Here is a 25,333-nt window from a genome sequence, read left to right on the forward strand (position 1 = left end):
ATCAGCCATGAGGAAGGAGGCCCCTACTATTTTTTCTTCTAGATCATTTTGCAAGCTAACTTTTTCCCCTCTAGCTTTCTCCACCGACATTATCTGCTCCAGCTTATTTCGCACCTAGCCCTATCTCCTGCCTTCTCTTTATTGCTTCCTCTATAAGCCAAGTCCTGCCACAGCATACTTTGCAATGCCCAGTTCGGGAGGGAGGCAAGTATCAAGTATAGAAATCGGAACTATGGAAAAGATTTCTTTTGTCATAAAGAAATGCAACTTTATTATTTTCAAGTACATATGTAGTACCTCAAACTAATGTCTTACAAAAGATCACCAAGTAAATGTCTGGCAGATGTTTCTTTAACAAATACATAAGAACCGATGATAATTAGCCCATGCACGCACTAATTCTAAATGGATATTCCTAAAGTGCCTGAAAAGTATTGTTTTAGGTAGATTAAATATGCCACCCCTAGCAATATTGTTTATGCTCTTAATTTACTAAACAAATGCCATTTTTATTGATTGTGCAAAGATAAACTTTTGTCCACAGTCAATAAATCTCAAATTAATCAGGCCCAAGTTAATACAGTTTCCTATTTAGTTTTCCAAGCCCAAGGCAATGACTCATTTATTTCAAGGTACTTCTGATAAAGTAGAATTCCAGTGTAATGAAGTAATAGCCCTTGGGTGGTTGTTTATGGGCCTGACCTAATGTTTGTTTTTTGTGCTTCCTTCCTTTCTGCCTTAGGCCTTCTATTTTCCTTAGGTGTTTCTGTCACTTGCTTGGTTCATCTGGGTCTTTCTCTACAGGACATTCTCAGTACCTTCTAAGCCAGGCTTAGAGAGTGGGCAGAGCTGCCTGCAGAGCAAACGTGTTAGGTTGGGAGGGGGTAAAGGAAGGACAAGTTTCTCTCGTAGGAACCTGAAACCAGCTGCTCATCTCAGAAAGTGGGCACATCAGCTGAAGGACATTTGCCAGGGGAGGAAGAGCCCTGTCACCTGAGAGGTCAAAGGCAGGTCTCCTAACGCCTTCCCTCTTGTTGCCCAGAGGGTCTGACCACCTTCAGGACCCAAGCTGATTCTGCATGTCCCTGGAAGACAGGGAGGTTCTGGGAACTTGTCCACTGCGATTCTAGACGGTTGCCAGGGGACTCCTTTTCCAGGGCTGGCTTGGCAGTGCCTGGGAATGACGCAGGTTCATCCACATGGGCATGAAGGGAAAGGGGGTGGGAGGGGCAGAGAATGTACTGGCAGCTATCCATTTTGGAACAACACGGAACTCTGAGGATTTAGTCCTCTAAAGGGTGGGGTGTTATCAAACTGTGTGTCATTGAGAGAACTGGAGCATCTGTGACACCTGGGCCTCGTGGACCAAATAGACCACCAACCAAGGGTCAGTGGGAGCTCTGTGGCAAACGGGTGTGGAATCTCAGTGAAGCTCCCGGGATTGCCTTCTGGCCCCACCTCTGCTGCTACTCTGACATTTGAATTTGGCCTGCAGGCGGGGTGCTCTCTCAGGGCAGGACACAGAGCTGGAGCCCACAACAATCTGGAGACTCGACACATCTGTCAAATGCCCTGTCTTTGACTCTCTCTCCTTTCTGTCTCTCTCCCTTTGTTGTTTCCCTCCTCTGCCCATACCCCAACCTCCCACCTGTCTGCCCAGCTCTCTTCTAGAAGTTCCTAACTAGCCTTGACTGGGAGACAGGCCAACTTCTCCAACCAGCTCCCCTTTCTGGCCTCAGGCCCTAGCACTCACCAAGAGGAACCATTTGTGATTTCCAGGTCTGAGGGGGAAGCAGAGGACAGAGTTGGGCAGGAAGCTAAGGAGGGGTGAAGGTGGGAAGTGGGGTGAGGCTGGAGAGATAAAGGGACATTGACAGTTTGGGATGGTTTCCCTCCCCCCTGTTTAGACAGGTGTCTGCCTTTGGATGTTGATCTGTTCTAGTGGGAGGTGAGGGTGAAGGGATAGGGAATAGGAAGGGATGGGGTAACACTCAACTCCTCAGAAAAAATAGACAACCTATTGGAGTGGGATGGAGCAGGATCTGAGGAGGGGACCCCAGCATGTAGTGTCTAATCTGCTCTGATTGTTCATAGTTTGGTCCATGGGGCAATCATCCCAAGCTCTTTTACCCACTCCCCCGAACTTAGTCTGCTTAATTGCCTCATTCTCTTCCCCCAAATCTTCCCCCCAAACACCACCCCAGTTTTTTCCACCCCTCCCCATCACCATCCCTGCAACATGTCCAGGGCACCCCGTGTTTCCCGTGCCTGGTTCTTCTTTCCGATGGGCTCAGTAGTATGTTTCCTTCTCCACCCAGCCTGTTAGAGAGATTGGGGTGGGGGCTGCAGCATGAGTGTAAAAGGAGGCAAGAGAGAAATCTCCTAGGGGCCTGAGGGGTTGAGGCCAGGTAGAACAGAAGCCTGGTGGAGGCACTCAGGAAGGTAGCTGCGGGCAGGTGGAAAGGGAGGGGAAGGCAATCCAGTGAGCTGAGGACACAGACTAGGGGAAAGGAGAGACTTGTCTTTAGCACAATGGAGGGTGGGCAGAGTAGGTTGGGGGTGAAAATGCAAATGCCTACAGGGGCTATTCGGGTAACAGATGAGCTCTAAAGGGGAGCTGTCCGCTGTTGCTGTGCAGAAACGTGGCCACGGGGTTGACAGCTCTTGTGATTTTTCAGAAGTCAGAAATTCAGATTTTATGTGAAAGCCTCTAAGTTTTAGACATTGGACCAGTTAAAAAAAATACCCACACAAAATACGGAGGCCAAACCAAACAATATCCATGGACCATATTTGGCTTGTAGGCCATCCGTTTTCAACCTCCAGTAAGTGATCAAAAATGCTTGTTGGAAAAAAAAATACTTGGTTGATGCCTGGGTTCTAGTGCCAGTTCTGTGGCTCCTTACTTTGTGACCCTGAACGAATAAATTCACCTCTGTGCCTCTCTTCATCTGTAAGATGTGGAGGTGAGACTAGATGACCTCAAAGGACTCCTCTAATTCTGATGTTCTATGATTCCAGGTGGAAGGTGGAGGGCCTCAGAGACCAACTGTGTGTTAGGTGGGGCCGGAATCTGAGAGCAAGTGGGCAGGGAGAACAGGTTCCACAGAGTCAGGGCTCTTCCCACCTGAGACCCCAGGATCTGAGGGCACCGAGGAAAAGCAGCAAGGATCTGGGGTAGGAATGGAGTCTGGGTTTGGAGCACTGGGGGAGCACCCAGCAGTGGGGGGTGGCACTTGGCTGGGGGCTGGGGTGAGGTTCGGAGGTGCTTACCACCAGGATATCGCCGCAAGATGAGCTTTCGGACCTCATCATAGATGAAGATGAGGAGACTATAGGGGAAGGCACAGAACCACCAAGTGACCCTGAAAGAAAGAGAGGAGCCTGTCAGAAACATCAGAGGTTGGTCACATAAAGTAGAATCTGAATAGACCAAAACTTGAATCCTAGAAGGGTTCCTTCTAGAGAGACACTCACTTGAGTGGGTACATGCGGAGGGCCACACCCATGCCAGGGCAGTAAGACAGAAAGGCAGCCAGTGCAGTCTCCTCCAGGAGCCCAAAAATCAGAATCTTGTTCCTGGGAAGGCAAAGAAAGCAGGTTTAGGTAGCATTTGAAGGGAGGATGAGACGGGGAGAGATCCAGGGAGAGCCCTGGTGGTGGAATGGAAAGAGGAGAGAAGAAAAATACAAGGGAAGGGTTATAAATGACATCTTCCTGCACCCTCTTCAAACACCCTCCTCTCATGCTTTATATGTAACCAAGGACAGATTTTCTTTAGTTTTTCTGCTTACAGATTTTATCTCCAATTGTTGTCTATAACACATATATTCATCTACTAAATACATGTTTCTTATATGTTGAGCGTGCTGGAGATGCTGTGGTCCACACAAACTTCTTTCTGGAGACACGGGGCCTGCCCTCATGCAGCTTATAATCTTATTATCCAGGCACATGCTCTGTGAAAGTGTCGTCTCCCCAGCAAACTGCTTCGAAAGCTCCTTCAGTTCAGGGCACAAGTATGTTTCATACATTCTCAGCCCCTGGTAGTTGTTGGTCATAGATATTTAATAAAGAAGAGAATGTTTGTAAAGTACTTAGCAAAGAGAAAGCTCACTGGATAGTAAGTGCTTACTATATGGGCACTATATCAGAATTGACAAGCAGGGTAGAATAAGGTTTTGAGGGCAGAGTTTCTGGAGTCAGAGAGGCAGTGTCTGGTCCCAGCTCTGCCGCTTACAAGCTTTTGGTTGTAAGCAATGTCTCTTAACTTCTCTAAGCCTCATGTCCCTTCTCTGTAAAATGGACATATTACCTTTATACCATAAGATTGCTGGGAAAATGATGGGAGATAACGCGTGGAAAGCTCTCAAACACGGAAAGTGCTCAGTGGCATTATTACTCAACTTTTTATAACCTCAGGCACTGCCCCTCTTCACGGCTTAAGCCAGTGGTTCCCAAACTTTTCACTCACCAAGGACTCCTCTTAATTTTCTCCTCTAAAGGCCAGATTTTAATTGATTTTTGTCTCTCAGGCTGCCTTTGTTATAATGAACATATTTCCCCACTTAAAATGAATTAGAAATATCCACGGCTTCCAAATAGAACTGTGCAGTAGCATGCGATCTCTACCTTGTACTTAGGCTTCTGCCCGAGAATACACTTCAGTAAGCCTAGGAGCCTTCTCATAGGTAAGTGCTTGATTTAATGAAGCTTTTGAATGATGCAAATAGCATCTCTGAGGACCCCTGAGGGCCCAAGGACCCCAAGTGGGGCTTGAGCTGAGGCCGCCTCCGGCCAGATGACTTGTTAGTACTAGTTCCCCTTCCCTGTATCCAGCCTGACTAGTTTTGTTTCTTTTTCATTGCCTCTCAGATGGGCTGGATTTAGCCACTTTAGTTATGTTCCCACCTTCCCGTGTCACCCATGCGCTGCGCAGAAAGCAAGCCCCAGAACTGGACCCAACTTCTTGGACTCTCTGCTCCTTGTTTGCTTCTCACTGAACTTTCCCCAGTAGTGTTTGTAGCTTCCAGGAAGCTCCTTCCTTCGTGTTACCTTTATTTATCTAACAGACTTCTCACTTTCCTCCCCCTGGGATCTGAAATGCTATTAACTTCACCAGGGTTTTGGCATCTTTTTTTTCCCCCATAGTAAGAAATTGTGACAACTCACTTGGGAAATTATACCCATTGTTTCCAGTAGAAGAAACTAGAACAGGAATGGCACCCTCAGCACTAACCACCATCCGCGCCGGAACCACAGAGCAATTCCTGAGGACCTCACAGGTGCCAGAGTCTGACAGGTGAGCCACTCAGTGTGGTAGCCAGGAGCGTGGGTGTTAGAGACAGACCTGGTGAACCCTTACAGCGGGGTGACCTTGCACACATCATTTAACTTTTTTGGGGTCTCTTATCCATAAAATGAAAATAATACCTACCTCACAGAGCTATTGTGAGGTTAAAGCACATCACTGAATCACTTAGCGCATTGACTGGCACATGGTCACTCACACTATGAGATGGCACTGAACTTGATCCTGGGCAGCTCACAGCCCCCACGTGGGTACCACATCACCACAGGGCAGGGCTATAAACTACAGCTACCTGCTGAGTGTGGGGCAGCACGGCAGACCCTGTATTTAGGGCTGGGCAAAGGATGGGGGTGGGTGCCGCTAGAGTATGAGATGGAGGAAGGAAGGAAGGGAAGAAGTATGGAGAGAAGATTAAAAGAAGGCAGGTTGAAGACCATAACAAAGCACATTTTAGGAACAAAATTAAAACTCATCAGAAATGGTCATATCACTGCTTCCTCTTCTCTCATCCATTTCAAACATGGCTATGGATATATAGCTGGATAATGAAAATCTGACGTCCCCGCAGCAGACCTGGGCCCAGGGGTTGAGCAGAGCCCGTGTGGGTTGGTGAGTGTGCCCGGAGCGCACTCTCCTGGGGTGGTGCGTGGGCGGCGGGGTGGGTGCTCACTTCATGCCCTGCTGGAAGACAGAGTTGCGCCGGGTCTTGCAGATGATGAGGTCGGCCCACTGCACGACGACGATGCTGGCAAAGAAGGCCGTGTGGCAGGTGAACTCCACCACCTTCCGCTGCTCATAGGTCTGGGGGCAGGGCGGGTAGAGAGAGGAAAGTGGGAGAGGGAAGTGTAGGACCAGCATGTAGCACCGTTCAGGGCAGTGGTTAAATCCTGGGCACTTCACCCACCTTTAGCCCCCATCCCCCTTAGCCACTCCTACCCACTACTGCCAGGCATTTAGCCCCACCCTCTCATACACATGCATCTGCATTTGCACAGCCCCACTCACCCACTCCTGTCCGTAGCTGTCCTCCAGGTCATTCATGGACCGGTCATCCCAGTCAAGGCGGATTCCCAGAAGCCGTGATGGCAGGAAACCATTCTCTGCCAGGATCACAAAGTAGGTGAAGAAGCCACCCAGGGCCTGGATCATCCCTGTGGGTCGTGGGCAAAAGGCAGGGCCTGGGTCAGAGAAGGCAGCAGGACGGGGCCAGTCCCTACTGGCCAGAGATGAAAATCCTTGACCCTCGGGAGGCTGGCCCCTGGTCTGGAATTTTGCTGGGGGCTCATCCCTCCAAAAGCTGGAGAAAGAATCCACATGGGGTTCCCTCCCGAGCCCCAGGGCCCCGCCGCACCAATCTGTCCGTAGGCCATGCTGATAAGCCTCTCATTCACCAGCTTGTCTGTCTGTGAGTTTCTCGGCTGCCGCTTCATGATGTCACTCTCAGCTGCCTCATAGGCCAAGGAGATGGCAGGGACCTGTGTGACGTGGGAAGTGGGGGAAAGGAGGGTATTTGAAGGGAGATGATAGGAACAGAGAACTATCAGCAGTGAAGAACATTTGACACAATTCAATAAACATTTAAGACTCCACCATATTCTAGGCCCTATGCTCATCTTCCCTTCACCCTTCATGGCCTGGTCAGATGCCCTGGCGACATCCCTCCTTCTATCTGCTGCCCATCCCTGTCCACTGCACCCATGTGATTGCCTTGCCTGTCCCCTGTGCCCACCCCTGGCCTCACCATGTCAGTGCCCAGGTCAATGCAGAGAATGGTCACGGTGCCCAGAGGCAGGGGGATGTTGGCGATGATGAAGAGCAGGAAGGGGGTGATCTCGGGGATGTTGCTGGTCAGGGTGTACGCAATGGATTTCTTCAGGTTGTCAAAGATGAGGCGGCCTGTGGGGAGGTTCTGAGGGCATCAGGGAGATTAGAGGGACCCTTCCCCACCCCTAGCCCCTGAGGCTGCCCATCTTCCTGAGAGGGGAAGATTTTGTGTTTGAGGGAAGCCAAAGGACGCAGTGGATGCCTGAATCCTGAGTTGACTCTGTCATTGGGGTAAAAGGCACAGGAAGCAGATGTGCCGACCTCAGCCATCCTGGATGCCATACCAGCCCACCCAGCCTCCTCACCCTCCTCCACGCCCGTGACGATGGAGGCAAAGTTGTCGTCCAGCAGGATCATGTCGGCTGCCTGCTTAGAGACATCAGAGCCAGAGATGCCCATGGCAATGCCAATGTCAGCCTTCTTCAGCGCGGGGGAGTCGTTCACTCCATCACCCGTCACCGCCACAATGGCTCCCTGGGGAGAAGATACAGCCAGAGCTGGAGGGTGAAGCACCTGCACACACCTGGCCCCTGGCCCCACACTCCTTCCTCACCCTGTCCTTGCCTTCCTCGCCTTGCTCACCTGCCTCTGACAGCCCTCCACGATGATCAGCTTCTGCTGCGGAGATGTCCGGGCAAAGACAATCTCTGTGTGGTTCTTGAGAATCTCATCGAGCTGCTCGGGTGTCATGTCCTTCAGGTCAGAGCCGTGCACCACACACGCTTTGGCTTCTCTGGAGGGCAGGGGCAGAGGCGGCTGATTCCCTGGGGCCTGAGCCAGCCCCGCTGCCTCTCCTCACCGCGGCTGGGGCTCCAGTTTCCCTGCTCATTAGGGTCCCCCACAGCTTCAATTCTCTCCCTCCATGCTCAGTGACCTCCTCTCCCCATTTCTCTCTATGAGGAAGTGATGCTAAATCCTCGCCATGCAGCATCATCACCATCATCAGTGCGGTTTGCTAGGCCCTGTGCTAGTTCCTTATACATATCCTACTCCTATTGCCACCCTGTGATGTAGACACCATCCTAATTTTGTGGTTGAGAAAATAGAGGCTCAGGAAGGTAAAGTGATGTCTCCATGGTTACAGCTAATCAGTGGCTCAGCCTGGACACACATGCTAGACTGAGGAACCAGAGGTAAGGCCTATAAAGATCCCAGAGGTGCTATCCAAATACCCCAGGGGACACTCAAGCAGTCTGTGGGACAGGATGGGTTGATCTGGAGGTGGGGGTCCTGCAAAGGCCTCACCTGGGGTTGACCTGACTGACAGGAATGTTGAGCCGGGCTGCAATGTCCTCCACAGTCTCGTTGCCCTCTGATATAATGCCCACGCCTTTGGCAATGGCCTTGGCTGTGATAGGGTGGTCCCCGGTCACCATGATCACCTGGTGGGAGACAGAAAAGTGAAAAGGAAAGCAGTATTAAGGATTTTCCTCCTCCTATTCGTTTCCCAAAGCCAGACCCCCAGATGGTGGGGCTAGTAGATCCCAGCCAAAATAATGGAATGGTATGTGTGTGTTTGGGTGGGTGGGTGAGAGGGAGAGACAATGACAAGTGTTCAGGGGATCAGAGATAGTTTGCTTTAATAGAGGACAACCTCTACGACAAGTAGCAAGTTAATGAGGGACTCGTGGAAGAGAAGCCTCAAAGATTGTTTAGGAGTTTGGATTTCATGGGATATGAGGCTGTCAGAGCTGGAAGAACCTTTAACAGCTCCCGCATTTGCTGATGAGCAAACAAAGGCTTAGAGAGGGCCCGTGATATGCTCAAGGCCAGAGGGAACTAGGACATGGTTTTCTTAGTGTCCAATGTGATTGCTGCAGGCAATGTAATCGGACACAGTAGTGATGAGAGGGAGACATGTCCTCCCTCCCTCCCGTCCACCTTCCACTGCCTTGTTCATCATGCCTTCACCATGTGGGAAGAAGGTAATTCCTGCCTTAACCATGGTGATGTTCATTGCCATTGTTGCAGAATGGATAGAGTTGGCTGGGGAGGACGGTTGGCATCTGAGAATCCACTTAAGAGACTATCACAGGCATAAGGTGATCGGAGCTGGATTCGGATAGCATTTGCATGTGTGGGTTGTGGGGCAGATCCCACAGATACTGAGAAGGAAGCTACTTTAGGCCTCATTGCCTTCTCTTCCACCGCCACCACCCCACTGAAGCTGCCCCCCCAAGGCCACATGGGCCTCCCAATTGAAAAACAAAATCATCTTTGCAGTCCTCCTCCTACTTGACCCTCTGAGGCATTTGGCACTGTTCACCACCTCCTCCTTGAAACCCTATCCTCCCTTGGCTTCTGTGGGCTTCTTTATTCCTGGTTCCCCTCCATCCCTCTTCATGCTCTTTACCCCCCTTCTCAGGGTGGCAGCCAGGTAGACTGGACGAAGCGGCTTTGGAGTCAGATGACAGACCCAAGTTTAAACATTGACCTTCCCCAGCTATAGGACCTTAGATGTGTCCATTCACTGAGTCTCAGCACAATGGAGAAGATGAGTCCTACCTTTCAAGGTTGTCGTGAAGAGTAAATGGCATTAGGTGGACACAGTAAATGTTAGCTGTGACTTACCACCCCCACCCCTCCTTCACTGGTTCCTCTTCCTCCACTTGCCCCTAAATGTTGGTATCACCCAAGATTTCATTCTCCTCCCCTTTCTTAAACCATGTTTGCTTCTGGGCAATATAATAAGACATACTAGTAGGTCTTTAATTTGCACTCATGTGCTAATGAGACTCAAATCTCCAGTCCTAACCCTCTTTCTTGAGCTCTAAGCCATATTCCAACTTTCCTGGAACATCTCTTGCGGGGTGTCTTACAGACGCTTCAAACTTAAGGTCAAAATTGAACTGATGATCTCTACTCCCACCAACTCCACCCATCGTGCTCCTCTACTCCCTGTCTTAGATACTCTCCTCTCAATTCATTCTGTCCATTTGTCCCCTATAGCTTCCTCACCTCCCATATCCAGTTTGCTCACCAAGTTCTCCAAACATTGCTCAAAGGTAACTCCTCCTCTCCACTCCCTTTGTCGCTGCCCTTCTTCGGGTCATCATCCTTTGCCTGAACTATTGCAATAGCCTCTTTCCCTGTCTCCCTGACTCCAGTTCTTCTTCACATCCAGTCCCTCTTCCATCCAGGTAGGCCTCTAAAAGCTAGATCTGCCCTGTGACACCTGTGGCTCTCTGTGGATCACAGGATAAAGCCCAAGTGTAGCATTTAAGCAAAGTCTTTCCAACTGGCCTTGGCCCAACGTTCCAGTCTCAATCCCCAGTGCTGCTCTGCCACCTCCCCCCACAGCCCACACACATGCCCCGTACAGCCTAACCACGCAGGGTACGCTCTGTTCCCTGCTCTTGACATGCTTTCCTCTCCCTCCTGCCTTACCAAATACTCTTCAACCTTCAAGGCCCAGATCAAATATCATGCCCTCTGTAAAACATTCTCTGAGGCAGAATTAACTGCTCCCTGATCTGAGTTCCTGGGGAGGTACTTTCCCCAGGCCTCCTTGATAGTTCTGATCGTGGCCAGCAGCAGCCTGATGAGCAGGACGAGCACGTGCTTTCCGGACAAGCAGCCCATGCTTCATATAGCCAATCCACCTCTTACCGGCAGTTTTATTTTGGGAAAACTACTTGCCCACTCTGAGTCTCAGCTTGTTTTATTTTTAAATAGGGATAATTATGCCTACCTTAGAGACAGAGTGGTTATTGAGATTCAGAAATCACATACAAGTCCTCTAGTGGGATGATTAAGAAACAGCAGCCTGCCTGGGTTCAAATCCTGGCCCTACCACTTACTAGTTGTGTGGCCTCGACTATGTTACTTTGTGCCTCAGTTTTCCTCTCTGTAAAAAAGAGCAAATACTGGTGCTTACTCGTAGGGTTACTGTGGAGATTAAACAAGATCTTACAGGTTTAGTGCTAAGAATAGCGACTGATTCATATAAAGGATCACAAAACAATTGGCTGTTTCGACTATCTGACCCATAGTAGGTGCTCAGCAACTCTAGCTATTATGATTATTCTGTCATTAATTTTAAAGGCATTTGTTCTCCCAGAGGCCAAGCACTGTCTTATTCCTCTTTGCACGTCCAGTGCCTAGCGCACTACCTGGCCCTCGGTAGACAGGTTGAGTTGAACTGATTTGGTAATAAGTGAGATGTTGAGAAATGAGGAGCAAGAGACAGCACCAGAATTGGTGACTGGATAGGTTAAGGGGGATGGCAAAGAACCATATCTTGGAACCAGCAAAGTAAGCTCTAAGATGGAAGAGATTTCTGTTTGTTTGTTTGTTAAACTCCAGCACGTTGAACAGTGCCTCGTACATAGTTGGTAAACAATAAACATTTGTTGAATGAATAAAAAATGTACCACAGAGGAGGGAGTGGTCACTGAGAAGCAATTGCAGTTGGACAGGAGAGCCTGGGAGAGGTGTGCTGGGTGGGATGAGGGCTGGAGCCCGTCTACAGGGTTATGAGTCGGGGCTGACAAGAGCTTACTAATTCCATCCCAAATGGCTAGAGAGAGTGGGCAGTAGTTGGGCAGGCAGGACAACCAGATCTCCAAGACAGGGGTGCCAGATCAGCTTGACATCAGAACAGCATAATCCGTGCCAGGGAGGGAGAGGATGGACGTGGGAAAGTGGCCCCTCGGAGCAAAAGGGATGAGGGTGAGGGCCCCAAGGCAGGGGTCGACCTTCTCTTGCAGATGGCAGCTTCTCCTCTCAGTCAGTGTTAAGGAAGCCATCAGTGCCCGGGCAGCAGCCCCTGCAGTCCCTCAATCTTTGGTGTCTGGGAGAAGTTGAAGGGAAGGGAGTGAGGCCAGTACCTTGATGCCTGCACTTCGGCACTTGCCCACAGCATCTGGCACAGCAGCCCGGGGAGGGTCAATCATAGACATGAGCCCCACAAAGCAGAGCTTCTCCGTGGGAAAGTTCAGCTCATCTGTGTCAAACTTGAAGCCCCGAGGAAACTTTCCAGAGGGCAGATTCAGTTGACAGAACCCTGAAGGGGCAGAGAAAGGAGGAGTGAGAGCAGCAAGGTGGCTGCCTGGATGTTCCCAGTGCTCCTCACCCCAAATGGGGGATCCCTTTCTCAGCCCTGCCCCCAGGCTCTGGCCCCTCACCCAGCACACGCTCCCCTAGTCCTCCCAGCTCCATGTAGGCATTCTGAAAGGCATCTTGCATCTCCTTATCCAGAGGGATCTCCTTGCCCTGCACCAAGATGGTGGAGCACCGGTCCAGGATGCGTTCTGGGGCCCCCTTCATCACCAGCACATGGCTCTGGGGGCTGTCTTCTCGCTCATGGATGGACAGCTGGAAAGAGGATAGGCAGTTACGGAGGGGGCCATACCTCCAGTACCCACTATGGGGCCTGGAAGAGAGCAGAGGCTGGTAAGGAACCCTTCCTTAATAAAATAACCCCTGGTCCATCAATCATTGTCAACATAGGGAGAGTATCCATGTATGGAGGGGTGTTTGGACCTCATAGTCTCAACCTTGTAACCAGAGTCACCTCCCCATAGGACATTCATTCACTCAACAAATAGTTACTAAGATCAGTTAAGATAGGCTCTGTGCTAGAGGCTGGATGGCTCTCTTGTCAGCATCCCCCACCACCATGCTGCCTCAGTGGGGCTTTACCACTATGACTGATATGGGACATAGCTGAGACTGCGTTCTTGGCATTTAACAGATGCCTACAGGCTGAGGGATACTCTAAGGAAATTTCAGAAGTATGGTTCAATGGGATGGGAGAGTTGAGGGACCAAGGCCAGAGGATGGGGAGCTATGGGAAGAAGAGTTGAGAGGGGGACAGATTGCAGTAAGGAATGAAGATCTGGGAGTTAGGGGGTAATTGCTACCAGAGATGTAGTCACAAAAGTTGCCTTGGAGCTAAGGCAGAGGTAAGGGGACATGATCCTCAGATGTCCCCACTCCTCCTGTTGATGATTCCCCCTTGGCTCTGTGCACTCCCTCGTTTTTGTCCCTCCTTCTTTCCCTGTCCCAGCACCCCAACCAGACCTGGTACTTGTTGGTAGAGTTGAAAGGAATCTCCGCCACCTTGGGGTTTCTATCCCTCATCTTCCGCACGGAGCCACAGGACAGCTCAATGCACTTGAGCAGAGCTGACTCGGAGGCATCACCGGCTGTGTCCCGCTGACAGAAGAGAATTCAGTGTCATCATGGGGCCAGGGAGGAAGTGGAAGACCAAGGGAGGAGGTCACCAAAGCCTTCAAGGCAGCAGGGTGCGATAGGAAAAGCTGGGAGTCAGCAAGGTGGGCAGGCTATGGACATGCCCCTGACTCCTTACCTTAGACACGGAGATGTTCTCCTGCCCAGCCTTGAAAACTGCACGGTTGCAGAGACCAGCAATCCGAGACAGGGCCGTCCATGTTGGGGATCGTTTGTCAAAAGTGGCCCCTGGGAGGAAAGGAGGGAGAACCAGGAGCTTGGATCTCCTTTAGAACACTTATCTCACCCCCACCCTCCTCACCACACCAGCACCCTGAACATCCTCCAGTCTCCTTCGCCCCCTCTGGAGCACCCAATCACCAGACTGGTCTTCAGTGGTGTCAGCCTCATGGATCTGGTTGTCAAACCACATGTGGGCAACAGTCATGCGGTTCTGGGTGAGGGTGCCTGTCTTGTCAGAGCAGATGGTGGAGGTGGAGCCCAGCGTCTCTACCGCCTCCAGATTCTTCACCAGGCAATTCTTCCTCGCCATGCGCTTGGCTGTCAGAGTCAGACACACCTGGTAGAGAGAGAGGAGAATAAAAAAGGAATAAGTCGGGAGTCAGGGATGTCCATGATCTTACCCTAGACCATGGCTCTATCCCGCCCCCTTGATCCCACTCCACAGACACCTTGGGACCTAGGTGTAAGAGTGAATGTGTTGAATTTAGATGTGTCGAACTGAGATCATGGGTGTATATTTAGACAAAATGTCTAGTAGGGAGTTGAACATATTTGGCTAGAGCTCCGGAGAGAGTGAGTAGAGCTGGGCATAGAGATGTGAGAGTAATCCACACAGAATGGGCACTGGAAACTGGGAGCAGATGGGCTCACTCGAGGGGCATAAGAAGAAGAGCAGAGAGCTGAGGCTTGAGAATCAGCATTGGGGGAGGAGGAGACATGGCAGGGGACAGAGGAGAGGAGAGCCAGGATAGCGACGCGTCACAGCCATCAACGAAGGAGGGAATTCTAGGAGGGTGGACAGCAGTATCCATTTCAGCAGCAGAGTTAAGGATAGGGGCTGAGAAAAGGTCACTGGATTTGCCAGTTATTCACTGATGACCTTTGAGAGAACCTTTACAGGAGAGTTGGCAAGAATGAGCTCCACACTGCAGGGGGGGGATGAAGAGTACATGAGTTGTGAGAAAAGGCCATCAGGACAAGCTCCAGGAGAGAAACTAGTGCCAAGGTGTAGCCTAACCTGAGATTTTTTCAGACTCACACTTTAAGCCATGTATTAAATGAGTATCTGATACGTGATTTTAGAGGCTGGAAGTAAAAAATTGCTGAAAAGCAATAAGCCTCTATTACTTTTGAGGAAAGGGAAGCAAGACCCTCCCCTGGTGGCACCTCATCCTGACCCACTCACGGTGACAGTGGCCAGCAGACCCTCAGGCACATTGGCCACGATGATGCCGATGAGGAAGATGACTGCCTCCAGCCAGCTGTAGCCCAGGATGAGGGAGAGCACGAAGAAGGAGACCCCCAGGAATACGGCCACCCCTGTGATCAGCTGGATGAAGTGCTCAATCTCCATGGCGATGGGTGTCCGCCCAACCTCCAGGCCTGAGGCCAGGGTGGCTATGCGGCCCATCACTGTCCGGTCACCTGTGGCAATCACGATGCCCCTGGCAGTGCCTGCAACACAGGAGGAGACACGAGGCTGGGTGCTTTGGGGGCTCCCAGGAACTGAAGTCCCATCCTACTTCCTGAAAAAGGAAAACATCACAGAGTAAACAAGCCAAAGACTCCAATCCTGGAGGTCGCTTTCAGTGGACTGTACCCCACTCGGCTTCCTCTTCCTGCATAGATCACCAGTCCCAGACTGAAGACAACAGTGGATTATTTTCTCTTATACTTGGGCCTGGGGAAAAGCCTTGCAAATAAACTCAAAGTTCAAATTGAGGAGATTCCGTTAGTGAAATAAGAATATTGCCTGTGGTATTTCAGTAAAATCAATCTCACACTTGTTATCATCCGAAAGTATATTGTGAACACAAAGTAAAGCGCTTATTATGGATTCTCCATGTGGTCTCAAGATTTTCTTTCTCAACATTAGGCATGAATCTCTATAGAAGAAGCTAGGCAATTACTGACCCTTATGTAGACATTAAAGGGATCTTCGGGGGAGGCAGTGTGGTTCAGTGGGAAGAGCACGCATGTTGGGGCCAGCCAAACCTGCGCTTGCATCCTTGTTTGAATCCTACCTAGGGATTGCTTTAATAATTAAATGACAGGGTGCTGTAAGGAACCTAGACTAGTGCCTGGCACATAGCAGGCATTCAGCAGATGTTAGTTCCATTCATTGCCCTCCTCTTGTCAAAGCCAGTTTCAGAATCAGCATTGGAAATATTTTACCAGGCATTTTTACCAATTGTGGGAAATGTAGAACAAATTTCAAAGTCTCAGTACATTTAAAATTTAGGAAGTTTAATGTGTGGTGATTTTTATTGTAATTCCAACTTGCTGAAGGAGGGGGAAAGCCCAGAGAAACATAATACACTGAAGAGAAATGAGTGACAGGAAGGGAAAGGTGTGGAGGCTGGGTACAAGACCTCCTTTGCCTCTTTCTCCCAGCTCTCCTCGACTCCCTCTCCAAGTCAGCCCTGATTCAGCTCACTGGCATGACCAGAGAGGGCACAGGTTTCTGTTGTGCTTGGACTCCTGCTATTAAGTGGTGGCAGGTCCAGGAGCTCTTATAGAACCCAAAACAGGGATGATGCAAACTGGGCAGCCTGTGCATGACGTCCAATTCCCTTTGGTGAAGCACAGGCCTGGATGCAGCCGGAAGGAGGGCCCAAGTGTTCACCTGACCTGAGAGCTTTCCTGACCCTCCCCAGCCTGAGGCTGTGGTCAAAGCAAGGGTTGGAGAAGGAAGCAACCAGTCCCAGAGCCAGGGGCAATGGAAGCCATCAACAAACCAAAGACTCCTAGGAGTCAAGGCTAGTTTGGGAGGCACGTGAGTGCATGTGTGTTTGTATTTGTGTGTGTGTGTACAGGGGCTCTTCATCCAATATCTGAAGGCTTGAGAATCCACTCAGGCTTGGGGCAGACAGAATAGAGAGCTCCCCACAAGGAGGTAACTTTTCCATGGAGTCATGCCGCCCCAGCCAATACCCTGCTCTCTGGAGGGGACTATTTCTGTAATGTTCCCCTCAAGTCCCTCCTCTGTAGCAGAGATTTTGACAAGTAAGTACAACCACAGCCCCTAATTCTGACTGGGGATTCAGGATTCAGGCTCTTCCCTCGGTTACTAGGAGGAGCTCCTCAACGGGCTAGCTTCTCACCTTCCACACAGTTGGTAGAGAAGAAACAGATATTGCGAGTCTCCAGGGGGTTCTCATGGGTGAACTCGGGGGAGCGGGTCTGGGGCTCTGACTCGCCTGTTAGGGATGAGTTATCCACCTGAGGAGGAAGGGGGTGTTTAGTCAGCAGCCTGGCAGACACACTGGTGCAAACACAGCTGTCTCCTGACTCCAACCACTCTCATTCTCCATGACTCGAGAGACAAAATTACACTCACCCTCATCGCATAGTTATAGCATTACTCAGCTATTGTCCCTGCTCTGGCGTGGAATTCTGGCTCTCACTGACTTCTTATGTGACCTTGGGCTAGTTACTTAGCCAGCAGAGCCTCCACTTACTCATCTGTAAAATGGAGAATGTAACCAGAATCTCTGCATCGCACAACTACAGGGGGCACCCCTAACATTGTAGTCTATGAAAAGGGCACTTCCTAGGGCTGTGCATGGCACAACTTGTGTGACCACATGCAACAGCCCTTCCTGATTACACCATTCTTGCAGAGTTAAATTAGATAGCATGTGTTTATGTATACAAAGCATCTGACATATAATTGTTCCTCAATACAAGATTGCTATAAAGTGGATACCAAAGAAATACCCAGGGCACAGGGCATTCATAACACCTAGATACCAGGAGACAATGCATAAGCGCTGTATGTGAGACAAGGTTCAGCTGGGCGGTAGGGGACAGGTGTTGGCATTTGCACCTGGATCTCCTAACCTTTAAACCTCTAACTGGGTCCCTCTGAGCTCTATGCAAACTGATTCTTAGACCCAGCCAGTTGCTCTAAGGTCGCCTCCTCACCTTACAGCCATGAGAAGAGATGATCCGGAGGTCAGCAGGCACGCGGTCTCCACCCTTCACCTCCACCAGGTCTCCCACCACCACCTCCTCCGCATTGATCTGCATCTTCTCTCCTTCCCGCACCACAAGGGCTTGCTGCGGGGAGGCCACGGGCATGTCGTGAAGTGCTTATCTCTACTCCTACCTTCCCCTCCTGCTGGTCTCCCACCTCTCCTCCAACCCCACCAAGGAGGAGGAGAAACCTTGCACCCTTAGCAATAAAACTAGATCCCGGTGTGGAGAGCTGGAGGGTATTTTCTGCCTAAGCCTCCATCTCAGAGCACAAGGAATTGAGAGGGGATGAGCTGGAATCTCCCAGAAACCTTATGCCCCAGCCTGGAGTCCAGCTGGACCATCTACCTGAGGCACCATGTTCTTGAAGGAATCCATGATCTTGGAGCTCTTGGCCTCCTGGTAGTAGGAGAAGCAGCCAGTGACAATGACCACAGCTGCCAGCACCACACCGAGATAGAGCTGGTAAGGAGAAAGAGTTTGAGGGATCTGCCCTTCTCCCAACCCCAGAAGGGCAGCAGCCACCCAGGATGAGCATTCAATGCCACCTTTATCTGTAACTGGGAGTGCAAATGGTAGAGGAACGTCCTTCTCTCCAACCTCTCCCTCAGTCTTCCAATCCCCAGCCTCCCAAGACTGGAAGGGACAGGAAAGTCTCAGGAAGTTCCCAGGACTAGGACTTTCTCTAGGGGGTGAAGACCCAGGGATGCAGACAAGTCTACTTAAATGTGAAAGAAAGTAGGGGCTGTCTCATTTGTTAATGATTTTGTGTGTGTGTGTGTGTGTGTTGGAGGTGTTTAGAGATATGTATAGAAACCTCACCCCTTTTCAGCCTAAAGAGCAGAGGGGCCTGTGGGACTGTGATGTGAGGGTCTTGCCCTCTGTCCCCCCAACTGTTTTGGAGATTCGGGGTTGGAAGACAGAGGCATGGGCTGGTCCAGGGGTCAGGCGTGCCCGGCTCACATTATCATTGGATGGTTCATCTTCCATGGCAGCCTGGATGCCGTAGGCCAGGAAGCAGAGGATGGCCCCAATCCACAGCAGGATGGAGAAGCCCCCGAAAAGCTGGCGACAGAACTTGACCCACTCAGGGGTTGTTGGAGGTGGAGTGAGGGCATTGGGCCCATCCCGAGCCAGAATGTCCTGGGCCCTCTGGTTGGTGAGGCCCTGAGAGAGGTAAGGAGAATTGTGGGAGGAGGCATCCAGAACCAACCTGGGCCCTCAGCACCTCCCACCAGCTCCTTGGCAGGGGAAAAATGTCCAGTGGAGAGAAAAATCCCGCCTGGTTGGGAGGGGTGGGGGTTGATCAGGAGAGGCCACACGGAGGAGGTGGCATTTGCAACGGGTGTTGGAAGCCTTAAAGGCTGAGAAGGATTTTTGACTGTGGCCCCACCTCTGGTCATCCTTGGATTGAGACACGTTTTGGTTAGGGCCACAATATCTCCTCTGGAGGCAGCCTGGATAAGGCTCTCTGGAAAGACATCTCATTTTTTCCTCCCCATGTCTCTCTTCCTTCAGAGTCCCCCTTACCAGGGATTCAAGCAGAGTCCTACGTAGCGAGGTGACCTGTTACTATGATTATGGTAATATGTTGGGGCCCTGCTCTGTATGCAGCACTGTGACAGATGCTTTATATGCATTTCTCTAATCCTTACAATAGCCCTGTGAGATAGGTGTTGTAGACCTGCTTATTAAAGCAAGGAGACTCAGAGAGAGAGAGGAGAATCAAAAGGTCACATAAATAGTAAGTGGCACAATTGGATTGCCAGGCTCATAATTTTGAAAAGTAAAAAAAAATCATACACCAAAAATGTAGTGGTGCACACCTCCTCCTGCAGGCCTTCCCTGACTGCCCTTTTGAAAATTCCATGTCCCATTCCTTTACCTTAATTTGTTTTCCTTAAGGACACTTTTCATTGTCTGGCAGTGATACCTATTTACTGTGTGTCACCTCAGTAGACCATGAGTTCCACAAGGCAAGGACTTTGTGGGTCTTATCCATCTCTGGATCCCCAGAGCTGACAATAGAGCCTGGGGTAGAGGAAGCTGGCTGCCTGGAGGCCCTCTGGGGTCTGGGTTCTGAGGAGTCCTGGCTTCCAGATCCACTGGAAAAGAGCTATGGACTAGGAAGCAAGGCATCTGGGTTCTGGTTCTGGCTCTGCCACGAACTAGTCACTTGTCTCTGGGCCTCAGTTTCCTCATCTGTAAAGAGGGTTGGATTACAGTTCTAAGCTCCTCCCACCCTGAGGCTGCATGGTTCTCTCACCTCTTTGGTGCCCGCCCTAGAAGCCCCCCCCACTCACCTTAGACAGGTCCACTTGGTATTTGCGGCCCAGCTCATCCAAGGACAGCTTGTGGTCATCCTGGAGAAGGGAAATCGAGTTACTTTGGGGAAGGAGGCTGAGCGCGTGTGTCTAGAATGCACGTGAGGGCACTGAGGGGCACAGGGGTGAGGCAAGGAGCACAGGCGGGCTGGGCACGAGCTTCTCTGAGTGCACTGGGCTGACAGAGCAGCTGTCCCAGGACGGGGCCCCTTTCCTGTGGCCCGGGTGGGCAGGCTGTGGGCCTCACCATGGCCACCTCCTTCTTCAGCTCATCCAGCTCCTTCTCCTTCTGTTTCTTCTTGCCGCCCCCATTCTCCGCAGTGGTGGCTGCAGGCGAGTACTCTCGGCCAGCCTGCAGGAGGAAGGGAGGGCCCAGAGAGTCAGAGACGACAGAGGCTGGAGCTTCTCTTCCCACTGGACAGTCCAGCAGCCCAGGCATTGGGAGCGGGGGCCAGTGGACTCAAAGGCAGTGATCGTCCCAGGGGAGGAAAGGGGAGTGGAGGGTGGAGGGGACCCCAGCCCTTCAGTTTGCAAACTATTAGCACAGCCATGGGCTCTATGTGTAAACTTCAGGGAAGGCTGAGGGCTCTGGACTCAGGAGCCCACTCTTAGCTGTTTAGTAGTTGGGCTTCTGCTAAGATTTCATTTGTTGAAAGAATGCTGCTGCTAAATACAAAACAAAATAAACAAAAACTTTAAAAAGCACCATTCCATGCTATTTAGAATTCTGGAAGGGAGTGGACAGGGTTGTGGGGGTGGTTTGAGGAAGTAGAAGCAGCCTGTAGGACTGTCCTTGTCCCGACACCATGGCTGCTTTACTTAGAGAGGAGTAGAGACAGTTCGGAATTTGGGAGAGTCAGAGTCTTTGCGGAGCCAGGGGTCAGGGCAGGGAAGTGTCTGGAGGATGGGGAGCTGAAGGGTCTGGTGGTGGAGTGTGGAAATGGAATGAGCAGGGGTCATGACTGAGAAAGGTCCACAGTTGGAGGGTCAGAGCATGTCCAGGGAATAGGCACAGAGAGCATGCTGGCAGCCCTCTCCATCCTGCTGGGCCGCCCTGCCCACTACCAGGCAAAAGGCAATTGACAGGACTTGAGGCCCCAAAGCACAGTTGGGTGAGAAGGGAACTGGGCCCCTTTTGTCCAAAATATAAGAAGTTGTCTCTGAGAATAAATCTAAAACTAAAATGCATGTAACTCTTAGGTCCAGGCATTCCTAGGTCCTCTGATAAAATCAGGTGAACACTTAACTCATGAGGCCGCCATATTTCCCTTCCTCTTCAGGGCTTGTGGTCTCCTTACCACCTCCAGCCTTCCAGAGTCTCATAGGGAGCTTCTGGGGCAGAGGGTGGGGAATTTCTCCTTCCAAGGGGAGGCTGTCTTGGGGTGATAGGATAGGAGGGGGGCTGGGGAAAGCCTGGGGTGGCCATGACAAGGGCCTTCTCCCTCCCTCTTCCTCCCCAATCCACTTTCCTCCCACTTCCCTCAGGAAGTGCTGCCCTTGTTAGAGAGCACTGCTCAGTTTCTGTCCCACGCCTCCATTTCTCCACTGGGTCCTAAGGGCTGTGCTAGGTTTTCAGGGTGTCATTTCTTTTCACAAAGAGGGGATACCTGGGTGGGATCTACAGTCAAGGTGCTTGCCCTTTTTTGCAGGATGATGGCATTTTTTTTTAAAGTAGACCTTTCTTGTAGAGCAGTTTTAGGTTCACAGCAAAATTGAGCAGAAAGTACAGAGTTCTCATATACCCCTGCCCCTGCACGCACAGTCTCCCCCACTATCCACATCCCCCACCACAGCGGTATATTTTTTGCAATCGATGAACCTACATTGATACATCATTGTCACCCAAAGCCCACAGTTTACATTAGGGGTTACTCTACGTGTTGTCCATTCTATGGGTTTGAACAAATATACAACGACATGTTTCCACCATTATAGTATCCTACAGAGTAGTTTCACTGCCCTAAAAATTCTCTGTGCTCTGGGATAACGCATTAGTTTTCCCATCACAGAGTCGGGAGCAATCCCAGGAATGTAGAGCTGCCTTGGTCTGACAAGTGAAATCAGGAATTGGGGGGAGGCAGCGGGGGGGAGATGCAGTGGGAGGTGGACATTGATGTCCCGTAGACACTAATGAGCTAAAAGGATATGAGCTTTTGGAGGCTATGTTGCTCAGAAATGATCTTTTCAGCAAAAGTGATGAGTGAATCTTGCATTTGTTTCCATATGAAGCATCTACGAATCAAGTGTCATTTTGGCTTGCAAAGGCTGATCATCCTGGGGAGACTGAAGCAGCTACCTCTCCCCTCCCCAGTGACTTAAGGGCGTTCATTCAATTGAATGAATTGAAATGCTTTGGAGTCACAGCCCTAAGGCTTTGGGTTCTGTCCATGGTGGGGCAGGGCTGAGAAATTGATGAAAAGGAATGAAGGGACAAGAGGGAAGAGATCAGGCTGGGCAAGCCTCAGTGTGAGCCTCCAGACCTTCAGGGGCAGGCACAGGTCTGGGTACGTGCAGAGGAGGGGGCTGCGGCTGGGGGCAAAGGAGCAGAGCCCAGAGAATTTCTGTCCATTCTGATGTGAAATAAAGTTTGTGAAAATTAGAATCAAAGGCACGGTTTTTAAAAATTGCCAGCCCACATACTCTTGGCATGTTGACCGGTGGCTGAGCTCAGCAGCGCCAGGCAGCGCCCCTTTCCTAAGCCCCCACCCTATTCTGCAGGCAGGGGCAGGACTTGGGACACACTGCCCCTGCCCCCTCCTCCTGTCCTGGCAAGGATCTCAGGCTCTGCAGCCAGGAGCCTGCGGAGATTTGGGGCCAGCAGGCTGCCCAGGCAAGAAAGAAAGAGAGGAAGCAAGGACCCCCCCTCCACTCCTCCCTCTCCCAACCACAAGTCCCCCTCTCTGGGTCTTGAATGCTAAAGGAGAACAGAGAGTTCTTTCTGAGAAAGCCAGAGGCTGGGACAGAGTGGGGGCAGCTGGAAATCAGCCACCACTCCCCGCACTGCAGTCTCTTGGTGGCAGCTGGAGCGGGCTGGGCTCCCGCCCACCAGTTTCATCCCTTCCCCCAACTCCCACGCTGCCCTTCATGGCCACACATAGGGTGACAGTTAGGCCTTGCCCTGGAGAGATGATGCAGGGAGAAAGAGGTAGGAGGCAAAAAGAGTCTTAGAAGGGGGAGACGGGTAGGGGGTGGGATTTCCCTCTTCAGGGGTCTTCTTGTAGGTTCAACTCCAAGCTCCAGCCCCAAATTCCCCCACTTCACCCATCCTCTTGGTCCACACTGAACCAGATCTGCTCCCTGACTGTGATGGGGAGGTGATGGGGAATTCAGGGAAACTGGGGGAGAAGCCCAGACCCGAGACCGCTGGGGTCCTGGAAGAAGTCAAAGTCAAATCGCTTCCCAAACGGGACCTCTTGAGCTGGGTCCCCCCTGTTCTAAGGTGGAGGTGGGGAGTGGAGGGTCAGCCTGGCCTCTCCTCAGAGGTCCTGCTCCTCAGCCGGGGACTCCCTTTCCCTGGGGGAACAAAAGATGTCAAGGAGCAGCTGAAGGTGTATCTTCCCACGGTTGTGGCCTCTTCCTCTGTGAAGGCCACACCTCAGAGACACTCCTCACAGACCCTCACACACTGGCACAGACTGGCATCCATGCTCACGCATGGCGGAAGGCCTGTAGGTTCGCAAATGTCTCTGCTGAGACACAAACACAGGTGCTCATCCATGGGTATCTGTATCAACTCCAGCCTATGGAGAACCCATGGGTCGTGCGCGCACGCACACACACACAAACACACACACACACACACACACACACACACACACACACACGGTTCTATTTATAGCTCCTACCCTAGCTCAGGAACCCTGGTGTCCAAGCTCGGAGTTTTCCCAGCTGCTAAACTCAGTGCAATAACATGTCCTTACCTGACCCCTCCTGGGCCCAGAAACTGCCCCCAGGTCCCCACAGGCACCCTCTTTCCGCAGCACCCTCCCATTGCTCAGCAGGCCCTGTTCCTCCCTGCCCTCTTCTGCCAGCCTTCCACAAAAGGAAAGCAGCTCGGCACAGTCTGTCAGGGGATTGGATCACTTTTCTCCATATGGAAATTTCATTTCCAAGAATTCGAAGCCCTGTCCCTGCCCGCTGCCTCGCCTCCGTGGTTGTTAATCTTCCCCTTGGCATATTTGGTGCTGCAGAATGCCACGGGCGCTGGTGGATCGAGGGGGGTGCAGGCAGCTCTCACCAGCCTCTGGGAAAGTCCTCAAAGCCGATGGCCCGGAGCCCGAGGACAGTGCTGCCCGGAACATCCGGAGGGGTGCTGGGGGCCCATCTCTCTTCCTCACCACACCTCTCCCAGCTGTCCTGGGAACTCAGGGCCCCTGGAGCTGGTGGCTGGGACGGATGCTCCCCTGCCCTTCTCCAACTTCAAATTGGACACCCATCCTCTCTGGCTGGGACTCCCAGAGGAATGGGCATTTTCAAGGGGTGGCAAAGGAGGGGAGGATTAACGGTGCCAAATATCCCTTCAGGAGATACAGTGAGAGAGGAGGACTGTGCTGGGAGATGGCAGGGAGGAACCCTGATAGAGATGCCGGGTGGAGTGGAGGGAGAGCTGGAGGGATGTGTGTGGTGGGCTGTGCGGCTGATACTGGGGGGCAGCTGATGAAGAGGAGAACACTTGGTCCTGTGACACAGTGAGTCTGGGCTGCATTTGTAGCTTGGAGACTGTTTCCAAATTCAAACTACCCAACTCGGTCAGCTTCCCTCTGCCCCTCCCTCCACATGCTATCCCCATCTCATCCTTTCACTCTAGCCTCCCTCACTCTCCAGAGAGCCCTGCTCCTCCCTACAGAGCGACTCCTGCTCTTTGGGAATACTCACCCCACGGCCCATCTTGGCGTAGAGTGGCTGAGGGGACCTAGACTGAAGAGGTCACCAGAAGGATCCCAAGCCCACACTGCCGTTCTGGGACAGCCAGAGACCCCGGCAAACAGACAGAGACGGCGAGCAACAGGGTAGCTTTAAATAGGTCCCTCTCCCCCTCTCCCCCGCCTTCCCCTCCGCGGGAAAGAAACGTTTGTTGAAACAGGATCCCTGAGGACTCCTCCCCTCCCGCCCCTTAAGCAACTGGCTGATGGAGGTCTGTTTGTCCCACTCTGTGCTCCCCCTTGGCTCCCTTCACCCTCTCCCTGGCCTGCGGCAACCCCTACTGAGGGAGGCAAGGCAGTGAGGGAGAGGGGAAAGAGGGAATGTGCCCCTTAGGGGCAAGTGGAGGGGGAGCAGTCCCTCAGCATCCTGGGATGCCAGAGGCCATGTGATCCGACTCTTCTTATTTCCCTGATGGGGAAACTGAGGCCTAGGGAGATTAAACAATTGGAACTGATAAAACAGAACCGGAATGTCCCTCTTCTGAGTCTACATCCAACTTCCCAGAGAAAGAAACAGACTGTTCCCTCTACTGTTGAGGTTGCGGGGACCCCAAAGC

The 25,333-nt window shown here is 51.5% G+C and overlaps 1 protein-coding gene across 1 annotated transcript; it reads right to left on the bottom strand.

Moving 5' to 3' along the window:
• Nucleotides 1-246: 246 nt before the first annotated feature.
• On the bottom strand, nucleotides 247-24,868 carry LOC124251123 (sodium/potassium-transporting ATPase subunit alpha-2). Its single transcript, XM_046683629.1, has 23 exons — nucleotides 24,730-24,868; nucleotides 20,102-20,206; nucleotides 19,834-19,893; nucleotides 18,494-18,697; nucleotides 17,879-17,992; nucleotides 17,480-17,614; nucleotides 16,657-16,774; nucleotides 14,739-15,007; nucleotides 13,691-13,889; nucleotides 13,449-13,558; nucleotides 13,160-13,294; nucleotides 12,262-12,451; nucleotides 11,965-12,140; nucleotides 8,381-8,517; nucleotides 7,718-7,868; nucleotides 7,441-7,609; nucleotides 7,053-7,207; nucleotides 6,663-6,786; nucleotides 6,317-6,462; nucleotides 5,982-6,112; nucleotides 3,478-3,579; nucleotides 3,274-3,365; nucleotides 247-2,319 (listed from the first exon to the last, which is right to left on the bottom strand). Exons 1-23 carry the CDS (start codon nucleotides 24,739-24,741, stop codon nucleotides 2,291-2,293), a joined length of 3,063 nt encoding a protein of 1,020 aa, XP_046539585.1. The 5' UTR covers nucleotides 24,742-24,868; the 3' UTR covers nucleotides 247-2,290.
• Between the last annotated feature and the right edge of the window lie 465 nt (nucleotides 24,869-25,333).

The sequence above is a fragment of the Equus quagga genome, chromosome 13 (assembly GCF_021613505.1).
Source record: "Equus quagga isolate Etosha38 chromosome 13, UCLA_HA_Equagga_1.0, whole genome shotgun sequence".
Classification (NCBI taxonomy): Eukaryota; Metazoa; Chordata; class Mammalia; order Perissodactyla; family Equidae; genus Equus; species Equus quagga.

What these genes read in the sequence shown, in the direction of transcription:
- LOC124251123 (XM_046683629.1), bottom strand. An exon ending in ACTAGGGGAGCGTGTGCTGG is followed by an intron (nt 12,141 to 12,261) that starts GTGAGGGGCCAG and finishes CTGCCCCTTCAG; the next exon opens with GGTTCTGTCAACTGAATCTG. An exon ending in CTCCGCATGTACCCACTCAA is followed by an intron (nt 3,366 to 3,477) that starts GTGAGTGTCTCT and finishes TCTTTCTTTCAG; the next exon opens with GGTCACTTGGTGGTTCTGTG.